Below are 15,184 nucleotides of genomic sequence, written 5' to 3'. Positions count from 1 at the left end.
ATTAGAGACTGTTCCCTAGTTCTCTTTGACTTCTCAGGGCCCAGTGCAAAATGTGCAGTACAAAAATGTGCCCAGTAAAAGCTTGTAGACTTAGAATTACTAAAATAATTTCAACTAACACCACAGTAGTCCTGATATACTCTGGTGATTTACATGCTACTGGGAATGATCTGCAAACATCATAATAAATTTCTTTACCATTACTTACCTTCCCTTTCACCAACCACTCATACTATAAACAGAGTTTAGTAAAAAAAAAAAATTCAAACTGAAATTTGCATTCTAGTGAAATGCAAAAACTTGAATAGAGCAACTGTATTGAGTGGCAGACTTGGTGAATGGATAAATTGCTTTTTTTAATCATCAAAATAACTAGAGAAGTATTAGAGACTTTCATTTTAAATTATAGGGGAAAAGGTGATTAAAAATACTAGAAATACGTTTAATAGTTATTCAATGTATATGAGAGAGTTTATCTAAGATGACCCTGGAATATTTATTATGGGAGCTAGTGGCGGTAAAGAATAGATTAGGGAACTATCTTTAGAAATAGAGTTAGATATTTTTATCTAATACAGCCTGGGGCCTTGGGGACATTTCAAACCTACTTTCTTATAAATCTTTGTTATGAAGGCCAGGGAGTCTGAATACTTCAGAAAATAGTAACTCTGTAAGTCAACTGTGTGGTTAGGCTTACCACTATGCTTTTCACAAAGTGGTTTTTAGACTTTCCTTTCCTCATACGGGACTTATCGCAGGAAACCTTGCCGAGTCAGCAGCACATTTATATTTGGTAGTTTTTCAAATTACACTGTACATGATATGGTTATGAATCTTGTAGCTAAGAATCCTAATTTTATTTCAGCCTTACTTGTCAGTTAAAAATTTGCAAACATTTTTTCCAAGTAGCAGAGAGTGAAGCATTCCAGGGAACAGATAAGACGTTCAGGAAGTAACTGGAGTGCCCTTTATGAAGTACAAACACAGGATAATTATGGCTGCTTTCTGGGGCTGGCTGGACTTCAGAAATGAAGAAAGTCATAGCTAACTGCCAGGATTAATAGATAAGCTATCTTGAAGGACAATGGGTACAGCGAACATTATTGAATACTGATTAATTATTAATCATTAGACATCTGAATCTTATGAGATCTACTATAGTAATGTGACTAAAATATGAAGAATCATCTAGCAAACATTACAAGACACAATTTCTGCCACAAGGGTGGAGAGCTGCACACAGAGGTAATGAGTCTCATAAAACAATGAACTTCTCCTACACAAATAAGCAGCACATCACTGATAGAAATGCACCATCAGGGCCAGAGACCCATCCCATGGGAAGACAGCACAGAAAGTTAGTAAGGATGATGAGAGAGTACAGCTGTCTGGAATTCTGTGGCATCTTCAAGAGTGGGCAGTACAGGGTTCCCTTGGGAACGTTTCCCAAAGAACACTTTCCAAGGACCACAGGAAAGAGAACTGACACATCAAATTCTACCATTTTAGAATCAGACCTCAATCTCAGAGAAGTTTAAGTCAGTCAAGATAAAGATAGTAGAATTTAAATTCAAACTGAGCACCTGTAATAATATTACAAGAATAATGACTATGGTAGGATCGGCTAAGTGTATGACTAGTACGTACTATCATGAATGCAAAAAAAAAAAAATAAAAAAACTAATAAGACTCAGTCCCTCTAATTCAGAAAGTCACAATCAGGTTGAAGAGAAAAGTATAAAGACATGAAAGGTGAAGTAAATCAAGGTAGAAGATAGGTGGGAAATGACTAGAAAACAGTCAGAAGACATATATTAATCTCAGCCTGTCAACTAACTATGTGATCTTCAATAATTCACCTAACTCAATAAATACCTGTTAAAGGAACAACCTTTTAAGAATCATGGTTTCTTCACCCAAGGTTACTTTTCAAACCTGAAATATTTTTACAGGGTCACCTGACAAAACTGTAACGTAGACCAAAATATTACATGCATGCTATGTAATTTTTTCTAACATTACTGAGGTATGATTGACAAATACAAATTGTATATCTTTAAGGTATATAAGTGTGATGATTTGATGTATGTATACATTGTAAGCTGATTACCACAAACAGGCAAATTAACATATCCATCATCTCACGGCTACAGTTTAGTTTTTCTGGTGAGACCAATTAAGATTGACTCTCTTAGCAAATTTCAAGTATACAACACAGTACTGTTAACTATCATCATGCAGAGCATTAGATGCCCAGAGCTTACTTATCTTCTAACTGAATATTTTAACCCTTTTTTTGAAGGACAGTTTTGTCAGACAGAGTATTCCTGGTTGGCAAATTTTTCTTTCACAAGAAAAATATATCATCCTATTTGCTCCTGGCCTACAAGGGTCATGCCAAAAAATCCACTTATAGCCTTCTGGGGTTGCTTTGTATGTGGTGAGTTGTTTTCTGTCATACTCCTTTCAAGAGTCTCTTTTGGCCTTTGACTTCTGACAATTTGTATAACATGTTCCAAAGTAACCTTGTTCGGGGTTCTTTTAGCTTCATCTGGATATCCATATCCTTTCTAAGATTCAGAAAATTTTCAGCCATTATTTTTAAAATAAGTTTTCTTCTTTCTTTCTCTTTCTCCCGTTTGCACTTCTAAGTCGTGTATATTCATTTCTTTAATGGTGTTCTCTAGGTCTTGCATGATTTTGTCACTCTTTTGCATTCTTTTTTTTGGTTCCTACAACTAAAGCTAAATAACCTATTTTCAAGTTGGCTGATTCTTTATTCTTCACAATTAAGTCTGCACTGTTGAAACTCTATCAAATTTTTAGTTCTGTCATTGTAGTCTTCAGCTCTAGGATTTCTGTTTGACTCCTTTCATGGTTTCTATTTCTCTATTATACTCCTTGATCTATTAAGTACTGTTTTTTTAAATTTTATTTAGTTGTCTATCAACGTTCTCTTGCATCTCAACAAGCTTTTAAAACATAATTTTAAAAATTCTTTTTAGAAAACTTTTCTATTTCCATTTACTTGGTTTGGTTATTGGGGCTTTACTAGTTTACTTTTGTGATATCATGTTTGCCTGATTCTCCGTGATCTGTGTAGCCACGTATTGGTATCTGTGCATTTGAAGGAGCAAACACATCTTCTGGTCTTTATAGATTGGTTTTGGCAGGTAAACACATTCTTCTGTTGGGTTCCTGGGCTGACAGAATTGCCTCTGGGATTTCAGTGAAGCAGAATTAAAGCCAGGCCATTTCAATTATGGTTTCCTCGGGTATATGCCCAGTAGTGGGATTGCTGGATCATATGGCAGTTTTACTCCTAGTTTTTTAAGGAATCTCCACACTGTTCTCCATAGTGGCTGTATCAATTTGCATTCCGACCAACAGTGTTAGAGGGTTCCCTTTTCTCCATAGCCTCTTCAGCATTGATTGTTTGTAGACTTTTTCATGATGGCCATTCTGACCAGGGTGTAATGATACCTCATCATAGTTTTGATTTGTATTTCTCTAAAAATGAGCAACATTGAACATCTTTTCATGTGTTTCATTTCTTGTTAAAACATATCCACTTCTCCTCACTCCAATATTTTTTTGTATTTGTATTTTTCAAAACAATGTTACCAAGGTGTATTTTACATATCATAAAAACTACCTTTTCAAGTACACAGTTCAATGATTTTTAGTAATTTTACCAAGTGGTGTAGCTATCACCATAAAAGAGTTTCAGAACATTTTCACTGCCTTAAATAAGGCTCCTCTAATGGCACCCCACTCCAGTACTCTTGCCTGGAGAATCCCATGGACGGAGAAGCCTAGTAGGCTACAGTCCATGGGGTGGCGAAGAGTCAAACACAACTGACTTCACTTTCACTTTTCACTTTCATGCACTGGAGAAGGAAATGGCAACCCACTCCAGTGTTCTTGCCTGGAGAATCCCAGGGACGGAGAAGCCTGGTGGGCTACCGTCTATGGGGTCGCACAGAGTCGGACACGACTGACTCGACTTAGCAGCAGCAGCAGCAGGCATGTATAACTAATCTCCTATACATTCACAGTCCCCTCCTGGCTTCCAGACAATCACAAATCTACTTCTGTTTCTATAAATTTGCCTTTTCTGGCCATCTCATATAAAGGGAATCGTACAACACACATACAGTTTCTTGACTCTACACTTTGACTTTACAGAACAAAACTAGAAATTTTTTTTGGCCTTTAAGAAAAATCACACATTCAAGGAAATGCATAACCTTTCAAATAAAACATTATAATAAATATTGTTAAACATATAAAAGACTAAAAATATTAATCCTCTTAAGTTCTAAAATTAAATTCTGAAAATAATATAGTACAGTGTTAGAAACATGAAAAATGATCATTTATCTATGTCACATGTTGAAATAGATAATATAGCTATCCCTGAAATGTTAAACCATTTTAACATCTTAAACTTTACATATACTGTGTATTTTTCCTTTCTCTTTTTAGGATGGATGTGTGATTTTCTCTTCTCAGAAGAATTTTTAAACAGCCTGCTTACTAACATACAAGTTAATACTTAGAGTTTAGTTCTTGTATAAATGACAAAACAAGTGCTGTTCTTGATATTTTTAAAAGGAGCAAAATAAGATTACTACCATGTAGGGAGAAGAACTGGAATGTTCCAGACTTGCTTAAGGGATGCACCTGTCCAACAACATCCTCATTTCTGTGTGTGTCTCTGACCTGCCAAATTTAAGCACTGTACTTACAACGTGGAGAATGATGACATTTATTCCTTCAGAGTTGGCATGTCAGAATAGAGGTTATGCCTTTCAGACTACTGTGAATTTTGGTAATGCAAGCATCTGGATTACCAAAAAAAAAAAAAAAAAGAATTTTTGACAATATTTTAGGAATTGCTGCTGTCAGTTTTAGAAAATATAAATGGACTAGCTAAATGTCTTTACTGAATGAAGTGAACCTATCACTAAGCACCTCTGTCTTTGGCTGGGAAGTCAGTATAAAACAGCTCCTCTGAGCTCTAACAAAATCAAAAGATAGTTTATTCCTTAGCTTTTCTCATGCCATTCTGAGAGAAAGATTCTATGAAGACTAGAAAAGTTATTGTTTTTTATAGGATTTGAACTGTTATGTTGAAGAAGACTCTTGAGAGTCCCTTGGACTGCAAGGAGAAACAACCAGTCCATCCTAAAGGAAATCAGTCATGAATATTCACTGGAAGGACTGATGCTGAAGATCTAATACTTTGGCCACTTGGTGCGAAGAACTGACTCATCTGAAAAGACCCTGATGCTGGGAAAGATTGAAGGAAGGAGGAGAGGGGTCAACAGAGGATGAGATGGTTGGATGGCATCACCAACTCAATGTATACGAGTTTGAGTAAACTCCGGGAATTGGTGATGTATAGGGAGGCCTGGCATGCTGCAGTCCATGGGGTTGCAAAGAGTTGGACACAACTGAGCAACTGAACTGAACATCCTCAAAGCCAGTTTTAGACTATTACAGAAATACAGAAAAATGTTATTCATATACATAAATAATTTTTCAAGATAGAAGTCAGTCAATTGCAATAAATGATAGTGAACTCCTCTCTGAACTCTTAAAACATCACATTTTAAAGTGTGTTACTTCCTTATGCTTTTATTTTTACTGCCACTATCTGAAGAGTAGAAAAACAATGAACTCTTGCTGATAAAAATTCATACTTCTGTTACATCTCAAGAAGCAATGGAGCTATGTTTAAGATTTGAAACTAAGAAGAAAAATGATCAAAGTCAGCTAACCTGGGAAAAACTACTGAACAAGGTCTAAACTCTAAAAATTTCAAGTTATCTAGAACACACTGTTAGCCAAAAACCAACTCTTAAAGCTCTAGAAATCAAACTTATTGTTGAAAAATCACAGGACACTTCCTCATTCTGGAGGAAGTGGCATTTCAGTGCCAAAGGTTCTTTCTTAGTGTTATCTTTGTTGTTAAAATTGATACTGTAATTTTGTTGAAAATCAAACTGTTATGTATAAATATGTTTCAGTGACTTCAATAAGTGCAAACAGAATGACTTTATTCACTGCTTTGTAAAGTCAATCAAGCTTATCAGATAGAGCCGACAAAAATAGATTTTGCTGAATTGCCATTTTTTTTTTTCTTTGTAGGAGCAACTAAAAAATAAATCAATACTATGAAAAGCCCTGATGAAATGCTTCTTGACAAATTTTTGGAAAAAAGTTGGAAAATCAAAATGAATACTGTATTTAGAGAATAAGGGCATGCAATATATTTAATACACAATGCCACACCTTGTGGTTAAGACTGAATCAACCAATAAATTGTTAAGGAGAAAAATGGAAACTTCCCTAAGAAAAAATTTAGAGAAACCTGTGTATGTGTACAAAACACACACACACACTATTTTTTCCTGGTTCAAATTTATGAACTAAACAATAACTTGTTCTAGAAAGCAACTGCAAATGAAAACAGTTCCATAAGTTCATTTTTGAAATAAAAATTGGCACACTATCTATTCTGTTACTACAAAGACATAGAAAAGATTTAAATTTTATTTTTAGTGAAATTTATTGTAGTGATTTTTTTTAATTATAGAAATAGGTTGTAAGTTACAAAAAAAAGATGAAAAACTTTTAAAAGGAAAAATTCTATATGTTAGGAGTAAATAAGATTCAGACCCCATTTTACCTATTTTAAGAAAATTATATTCCTTTTTCCTCAAGTATATCAATGAAGTTTGCTTTTAGGTTTAACATGCAATCTAATGCGTAAAAGGCAATATTCACAATGTGTTAGTGAGAGTTGGTTCTAGTAACAACTGTAAAATCCCCACTGCAGATAATATTGGCCACTGAACATATTATGAAAGGCATCCAAAAAATAACTCTTCCAACATTTAATGTGAGGCTAGCATAGACTGACTGACTAAATAATTTGTTTTAATCCAGAAAACAAAATATAACAAACCAGGAATGCTTCTGTGATAAGATCAGAACATTTTCAAAAGTTACGGTAAATTTTAAACAGTTTTACTGATCTGTATCCTGATGACCCTGGTGGTAGATATGTGTAAACACACCTACATATGAGGGCCTTGTACATTAGCACAGATGGCAATACATGACATGTAAACAAAAGAAACATGCTAACCTGGACAGCAACTTGGTAGCCTTAGCATCCTCTGCTGAACTCGTGTCATCCCAGCAGGATTTTCTCCGACTTAGCTGCAGGCTGACCTGAGGAACGCCCTCAGACAGCTCTGGGTGTGGTACCCTGTGGGTCCAAATAGATCCCTCACTACTGGATTTGCGGATCTAAAACACAAAATTAGAAAAAGAGAGAGAAAGGAGTTTTAAAAAACCTTCCAGTTAAGACACTGAAGACAGTTTATCTGAATTCATTAATAATCTATTAATCATACTCCAGAAAAATATCAACTGAGATATAGAAATAAAAATGTGTATAAAAATTCTTTTACAGCAAAGGGTACAGTAAAGGGGTGATACCAATATTTCTGAGGGGAACTTTCAAACCATATATGATCCACACACCTCTCCTGGACTCTCAAACCAATTTTCCCCAGGCCTAATGCCTCCTTAGAATAACTATTCTATGTAATGAGAGATTATGAGAGTATATAAGATGGCAACCTAGAAGAAGAGAATAAATAGCTAGAAAGAAGCAGAAGAAAATAAGTATGAGAACCAGTGAAATAAAGAATTCCAGTGTGGGATAGTTATGCAGAAATATTCACTACCAAGAAGCAAAATACACACCAGTTTGCAAGTTTCCATTGTAATCTTTTGTAGGGCAAAGCATGGTGTAATACATTTTGAATTAAGGAAATAAATGCGAAAAATACCATCTTTTTACTTTTCTTCTATCTCTGGAATCACGGACAACACAAATGCCAAATGAATACTCAGAGTACAGACTTTTTATACCTGAGGTCTCTCCAACCCCAGAAATACTCTCACATTGTCTTATTTTAAGTCAGAAAAAAATGAGAATACGATCAATATTCTTTTCCTAAAAATGTGTAAAAATCATGTCAGAATCTCAGGAAATTTTCAAAAGCTTGGATCAACTGTATATGTTACTCTGGAAGCTTTTTCTCACCTTGAGGACTGTCTCTTCCTTGTCCTTTCACCTAGAAAGTCACCTGCTGATCACTGACCAATCACCAACCAAATCAAATCTTAACTTCCTACGAAGCTGAGATAAGAATACACTGACCACAGAGCTTCACTAACTACTACTGTCAGGTCTAAGTAACCTTTCCCAATTCTGAATTCCTGTTAACTCACCACCACACAATCTACACTTCATTGCATGTCATCTAATAGCATAATCTTAGTCATCTCGAGTTTCTAGGTCACGTGGTCTCAACCAGATTGCCCCTTCTTCTTCTTTATATTATTTGTAACATTTTTATTGGGCTTCCTTGATGGCTCAACGGTAAAGAATCCTCCTGCCAATGCAGGAAACACAAGTTTGGTCCCTGGGTTGGGAAGATGCCATGGAGAAGGAAATGGCAACCCACTCTAGTATTCTTGCCTGGGAAATCCCATGGAAAAAGGAGCCTGGCAGGCAGTTCATGGGGTCACAAAAGAGTGGGACATGACTTAGTGACTAAACAACAACATTTTTACCAAAAAGTCTAGCAAAGTTTTAAACCCATTAATAAACACTTATTGTCAGACACTCAACTACAAGATATTCCCAAGACACTGAGTGAACCAGAGGATAGGATAACGGACAATTAAAAAGAGGAACAAGAGAGTAGCACTGACATATATATACACCACTAGTCCATTCTGAAGGAGATCAGCCCTGGGATTTCTTTGGAAGGAATGATGCTAAAGCTGAAACTCCAGTACTTTGGCCACCTCATGTGAAGAGTTGACTCATTGGAAAAGACTCTGATGCTGGGAGGGATTGGGGGCAGGAGAAGGGGATGACAGAGGATGAGATGGCTGGATGGCATCACTGATTCGATGGACGTGAGTCTCAGTGAACTCCGGGAGTTGGTGATGGACAGGGAGGCCTGGTGTGCTGCGATTCATGGGGTCGCAAAGAGTCGGACACGACTGAGCAACTGATCTGATCTGATCTGACTACTACTACTGCTGCTGCTGCTGCTGCTACTAAGTCGCTTCAGTCGTGTCCGACTCTGTGCGACTCCATGGACTGCAGCCTACCAGGCTTCTCCGTCAATGGGATTCTCCAGGCAAGAACACTGGAGTGGGTTGCCATTTCCTTCTCCAATGCATGAAAGTGAAAAGGGAAAGTGAAGTCGCGCAATTGTGTCTGACTCTTAGCGACCCCATGGACTGCAGCCTACCAGGCTCCTCCATCCGTGGGATTTTCCGGGCAACAGTACTGGAGTGGGGTGCCATTGCCTTCTCCGATATATACACTACCATGTGCAAAATAGATACCTAGTGGGAACCTGCTGTATAGCACGGGGAGTTCAGCTCAGAGATTTGATGACCTAGAGCAGTGAGATAGGGGTGGGAGGGAGGGAGGGAGGGAATATGTGTCCATATAGCTGATTCATGTTGTTGTACAACAGAAACTAGCACAACATTGCAAAACAATTATACTCCAATAAAAAATTAAATATTAGGCTTAATGTTTAAAAAAATTACAGGGGGAAAACTATGAACATAAATATTTAGTACATTCATACCACTATGAGAATTACATGAAACTGATTTAGCAAAGAGTTACATTTAGCACAAAATAAACACTAAGTAAAAGCTAGGCTTTACTAGTATAGTTGTTATGTAAAATCTGCCCAAATCTGATGATTATCAATCAACTCTTCAGTTGCATTTCTCTGCAGAATACACATAAGTTCATGAAAATCAAAGAAAAATTCTAAAAAATTATGAACTAACTATAGCTCATAGCTGTATTAGCCAAGAGAAATACTCAGGTAAACAGCAAAAGAATATGAAAAATGTAAATACATGTGATTATATTTTTCATACAGGGGCTCCTTTTTCATGTGACTTTTCATAAGAAATAAACATGAAATATCAATTAAAAAACACTGAAAAAGTAGTGTATTTTCTCTCAATATTGAAATGAATGTAGGTTCAGTGAAAATTTGGGTTCTAAATTTGATTCAACAATTTATGCAAAAAAAATATTCTAAGGTACAAAAAGGTGACATGCAGCTTACTCCACCTTGCCAGTTCACATTAAAATAGCCTCCTTAATGAACAGCATGAAAAGGCAAAAAGGTAGGACACTGAAAGATGAACTCCCCAGGTCGGGAGGTGCCCAATATGCTACTGGAGATGAGTGGAGAAATAACTTCAGAAAGAATGAAGGGATGGAGCCAAAGCAAAAACAATACCCAGTTATGGATGTGAATGGTGATAGAAGCAAAGTCCAATGCTGTAAAGAGCAATATTGCATAGGAACCTGGAATGTCAGGTCCATGAATCAAGACAAATTGGAAATGGTCAAACAGGAGATGACAAGCGTGAACATCGATATTCTAGGAATCAGTGAACTAAGATGGACTGGAATGGGTGAATTTAACTCAAATGACCATTATATCTACTACTGTGAGCAGGAATCCCTTAGAAGAAATGGAATAGCCATCACAGTCAACAAAAGAATCCAAAATGCAGTACTTGGATGCAATCTCAAAAACGACAGAATGATCTCTGTTTCCAAAGGAAACCTTTCAATATCACGGTAATCCAAGTCTATGCCCCAACCAGAAAAGCCGAAGAAGCTGAAGTTGAACAGTTCTATGAAGACCTACAGACTTTCTAGAACTAACACCCAAAAAAGATGTCCTTTTCATTATAGGGGACTGGAATGCAAAAGTAGGAAGTCAAGAAACACCTGGAGTAACAGGCAAATTTGGCCTGGGAGTACAGAATGAAGCAGGGCAAAGGCTAACCGAGTTCTGCCAAGAGAACACTGGTCATAGCAAACATCCTCTTCCAACAACACAAGAGAAGACTCTACACAGGGACATCACCAGGTGGTCAACACTGAAATCATATTGATTATATCCTTTGCAGCCAGAGATGGAGAAGCTCTATACAGTCAGCAAAAACAAGACCAGGAGCTGACTGTGGCTTGGATCATGAACTCCTTATTGACAAATTCAGACTGAAATTGAAGAAAGTGGAGAAAACCACTAGACCATTCAGGTATGACCTAAGTCAAATCCCTAATGACTATACAGTGGAAATGAGAAATAGAATTAAGAGACTAGATCTGATAGACAGAGTGCCTGATGAACTATGGATGGAGGTTTCTGACATTGTACAAGAGACAGGAATCAAGACCATCCCCAAGAAAAAGAAATGCAAAAAAGCAAAATGGCTGTCTGAGGAGCCTTGCAAACAGCTGTGAAAAGAAGGGAAGCAACAAGCAAATGAGAAAAGGAAAGATATACCCATTTGAATGCACAGTTCCAAAGAATAGGAAGGAGAGATAAGAAAGCCTTCTTCAGCGATCAATGCAAATAAATAGAGGAAAACAACAGGATGGGAAAGACTAGAGATCTCTTCAAGAGAATTAGAGATACCAAGGGAACACTTCATGCAAAGCTGGGCTCGATAAAGGACAGAAATGATATGGACCTAACAGAAGCAGAAGATATTAAGAAGAGGTGGCAAGAATACACAGAAAAACTGTACAAAAAAGATCTTCAAGACCCAGATAATCACGATGGTGTGATCACTCACCTAGAGCCAGACATCCTGTTATGTGAAGCCAAGTGGGCCTTAGGAAGCATCACTACAAACAAAGCTAGTGGAGGTGATGGAATTCCAGTTGAGCTATTTCAAATCCTGAAAGATGATGCTGTGAAAGTGCTGCACTCAATATGCCAGCACATTTGGAAAACTCAGCAGTGGCCACAGGACTGGAAAAGGTCAGTTTTCATTCCAATCTCAAAGAAAGGCAATGTCAAAGAATGCTCAAACTACCGCACAATTGCACTCATCTCACACACTAGTAAAATAATGCTTAAAATTCTCCAAGCCAGGCTTCAGCAATATGTGAACCACGAACTTCCAGATGTTCAAGGTGGTTTTAGAAAAGGCAGAGGAACAAGAGATCAAATTGCCAACATCCGCTGGATCATTGAAAAAGCAAGAGAGTTCCAGAAAAACATCTATTTCTGCTTTATTGACTATGCCAAAGCCTTTGACTGTGTGGATCACAATATACTGTGGAAAATTCTGAAAGAGATGGGAATACCAGATTACCTGACCTGCCTCTTGAGAAACCTGTATGCATGTCAGGAAGCAAAAGTTAGAACTGGACATGGAACAGCAGACTGGTTCCAAATAGGAAAAGGCGTAAATCAAGGCTGTATATGGAGAAGGCAATGGCAACCCATTCCAGTACTCTTGCCTGGAAAATCCCATGGACGGAGGAGCCTGGTAGGCTGCAGTCCATGGGGTTGCTAGGAGTTGGACACGACTGAGCGACTTCACGTTCACTTTTCACTTTCATGCACTGGAGAAGGAAATGGCAACCCACTCCAGTGTTCTCGTTTGAAGAATCCCAGGGACTGGGGAGCCTAGTGTGCTGCCATCTATGGAGTTGCACAGAGTTGGACATACTAAGTGACTTAGCAGCAGCAGCAGCAGCAAGGCTGTATATTGTCACCCTGCTTATTCAACTTAAATGCAGAGTACATCATGAGAGACACTGGGCTGGAGGAAGCACAAGCTGGAATCAAGATTGCCAGGAGAAATATCAATCACCTCAGATATGCAGATGACACCACCCTTATGGCAGAAAGTGAAGAAGAAGTAAAGAGCCTTTGATGAAAGTGAAGGAGGAGAGTGAAAAAGTTGGCTTAAAGCTCAACATTCAGAAAACTAAGATCATGGCATCTGGTCCCATCACTTCATGGCAAATAGATGGGGAAACAGTGGAAACAGTGGCAGACTTTATTTTTTTGGGCTCCAAAATCACTGCAGATGGTGATTGCAGCCATGAAATTATAAGATGCTTACTCCTTGGAAGGAAAGTTATGACCAACCTAGACAGCATATTAAAAAGCAGAGACATTAGTCTGTCAACAAAGGTCCATCTAGTCAAGGCTATGGTTTTTCCAGTGGTCATGTATGGACGTGAGAGTTGGACTGTGAAGAAAACTGAGCGCCGAAGAATTGATGCTTTTGAACTGTGGTATTGGAGAAGACTCTTGAGAGTCCCTTGAACTGCAAGGAGATCCAACCAGTCCATCCTAAAGGAGATCAGTCCTGGGTGTTCATTGGAAGGACTGATTTTGAAGCTGAAACTTCAATACTTTACCCACGTGATGCAAAGAGCTGACTCTTTTGAAAAGACCCTGATACCGGGAAAGGTTGAGGGCAGGAGGAGAAGGGGACGATAGAGGATGAGATGGCTGAATGGCATCACCAACTCGATGGACATGGGTTTGAGTGGACTCCAGGTGTTGGTGATGGACAGGGAGGCCTGGCATGCTGCAGTTCATGGGGTCGCAAAGAGTCAGATATAACTGAGCGACTGAACTGAACAGAACTGAATGCCATACTAGGATTCAGATACCAGCAACTACATGACAGGGGCGAGGGTGTGTGACATTGCAAACTAGTGAGTAGAAGCCAGAAATGTGACTAAACATTCTACAGTGCCCAGGACAGCCTGCCATGAAAAAGTTATCTGCTCCAAACCATCAGTACAGCTGACTTTGAGGAACCCTGCTTCAGAGCGAACAGGAAGAAGAAATCTATATTGAGGCCATTTCTCTATGCTTTTCTTCTGGTTGTGTCCTCCCTTTTTGTCATTGGCATGTTAACATATAAGGGGCCAAGATCAGCTCTGAACTTAGCAAGAATGGGTCAAGGAGGTCACACAGCCCTACCTTATCTACCCAAGAATTGCTAGTGACTCAATGAGGTTCTGGGCTTCCCTTGTGGCTCAGCTGGTAAAGAATCTGCCCACAATGTGGGAGACCTGGGTTTGATCCCTGGGTTCGGAAGATGCCCTGGAGAAGGGAAAGGCTATCTACTCCAGTATTCTGGCCTGGAGAATTCCATGGACTGTATTGTCCATGGGGTTGCAAAGAGTCGGACATGACTGAGTGATCTTCACTTTCACTTTCCATGAGATTCAGGCAAGCCCTGTGGGGCACAGATTTACTGCAACAAAAATAAATATCTTATTGTAATAAACAGAGTGAATGCCTTTGAAGAGACCCACCTGCAGTTTCAGAGCACGTGACTGCAGTAGAAAAATGGCCAAGGGTTTGGGATACTGACTTGGGTAGACAGCTTTCTTTTTCCATTGAAGATATCCACAAATTCACACTACTTTTGCTCCTTTATTTTAGTGATCTTTGTGATAAGTTTTGTACTTGAAGGTGAAAACTATTAAAGCCCTCCAACCGTCTATGAAAAACATTTTGCTAAGAATTCTGCCATTGGCTGTTTGAGATAAGGATCTAGGCTTATGTCGCGTGATTTATGTGTACAACTCAAACACTAACAGTTCTAGGAATCTTTAGGAAGGTGCATTCTGTGCATGTACTTGCAGGTATGAAAGAATCTAAGAAGCAATTTGAAATATGTTGGTATTTGAGATGCCAGGGAAATAGAAGAATAACCTTTGAAAATGTAAAATTAAGAAATATTCTTAGATGCTATTGCGGTTAGTGTTATAACTATTTAGTGACACTCTGCTAGCATGGTTCCAAGAGATTTACATAAATTAACCCATTTAATTCTTACAACAACCCAAAGAGGCAGGGACTATAATTATTACCATTTCACAGCTGAGGAAATGGAGGCATACTTTGAGTTGTCTGTCCAGTAAGGAAGTGGCAGAGACACAGTTATAACCCAGAGAGCCAGGCCTCAGGGCCTGTGCTTACCACTACCCTGTATATTTGGTCATAAGTTAATGCTAAATTATAAGAAAAAAAGGTTTGTTTTTTTTTAATAAAAATCACATTATATCTCATAATGCAACCCATTTTCTTCTTTTCTTAGGGGCATTAATAATTAAAACTTTCTTTAAATTTATCTCTGTGGCACCCACTGAACTATTCTAGCAATATGATCTTAGGGGAAAGAAATCAGATACGAGGAAACTATTTGGAAAATGTGCTCATCATATTTTTATTTATAATATGTTCCAAATAAAATCATTCTAAATAGA

At 38.0% G+C, this 15,184-nt stretch overlaps 1 protein-coding gene across 11 annotated transcripts in view; it reads right to left on the bottom strand.

The window, feature by feature from the left end:
* FAM13A (family with sequence similarity 13 member A) overlaps positions 1-15,184 on the bottom strand; it is a 333,264-nt gene that overhangs the window by 116,925 nt on the left and 201,155 nt on the right. For all 11 annotated transcript variants that reach the window (XM_044946341.2, XM_044946346.2, XM_044946337.2 and 8 more), the window contains one exon: positions 7,160-7,323. In XM_044946341.2, coding sequence (XP_044802276.2) covers positions 7,160-7,323 — 164 coding nt within the window. The remainder of the gene's footprint in view (positions 1-7,159; positions 7,324-15,184) is intronic.

Source organism: Bubalus bubalis, chromosome 7 (assembly GCF_019923935.1).
Source record: "Bubalus bubalis isolate 160015118507 breed Murrah chromosome 7, NDDB_SH_1, whole genome shotgun sequence".
Classification (NCBI taxonomy): Eukaryota; Metazoa; Chordata; class Mammalia; order Artiodactyla; family Bovidae; genus Bubalus; species Bubalus bubalis.
Note: the sequence above shows the minus strand (reverse complement) of the source record. Positions and strands in the feature narration are given on the sequence as shown.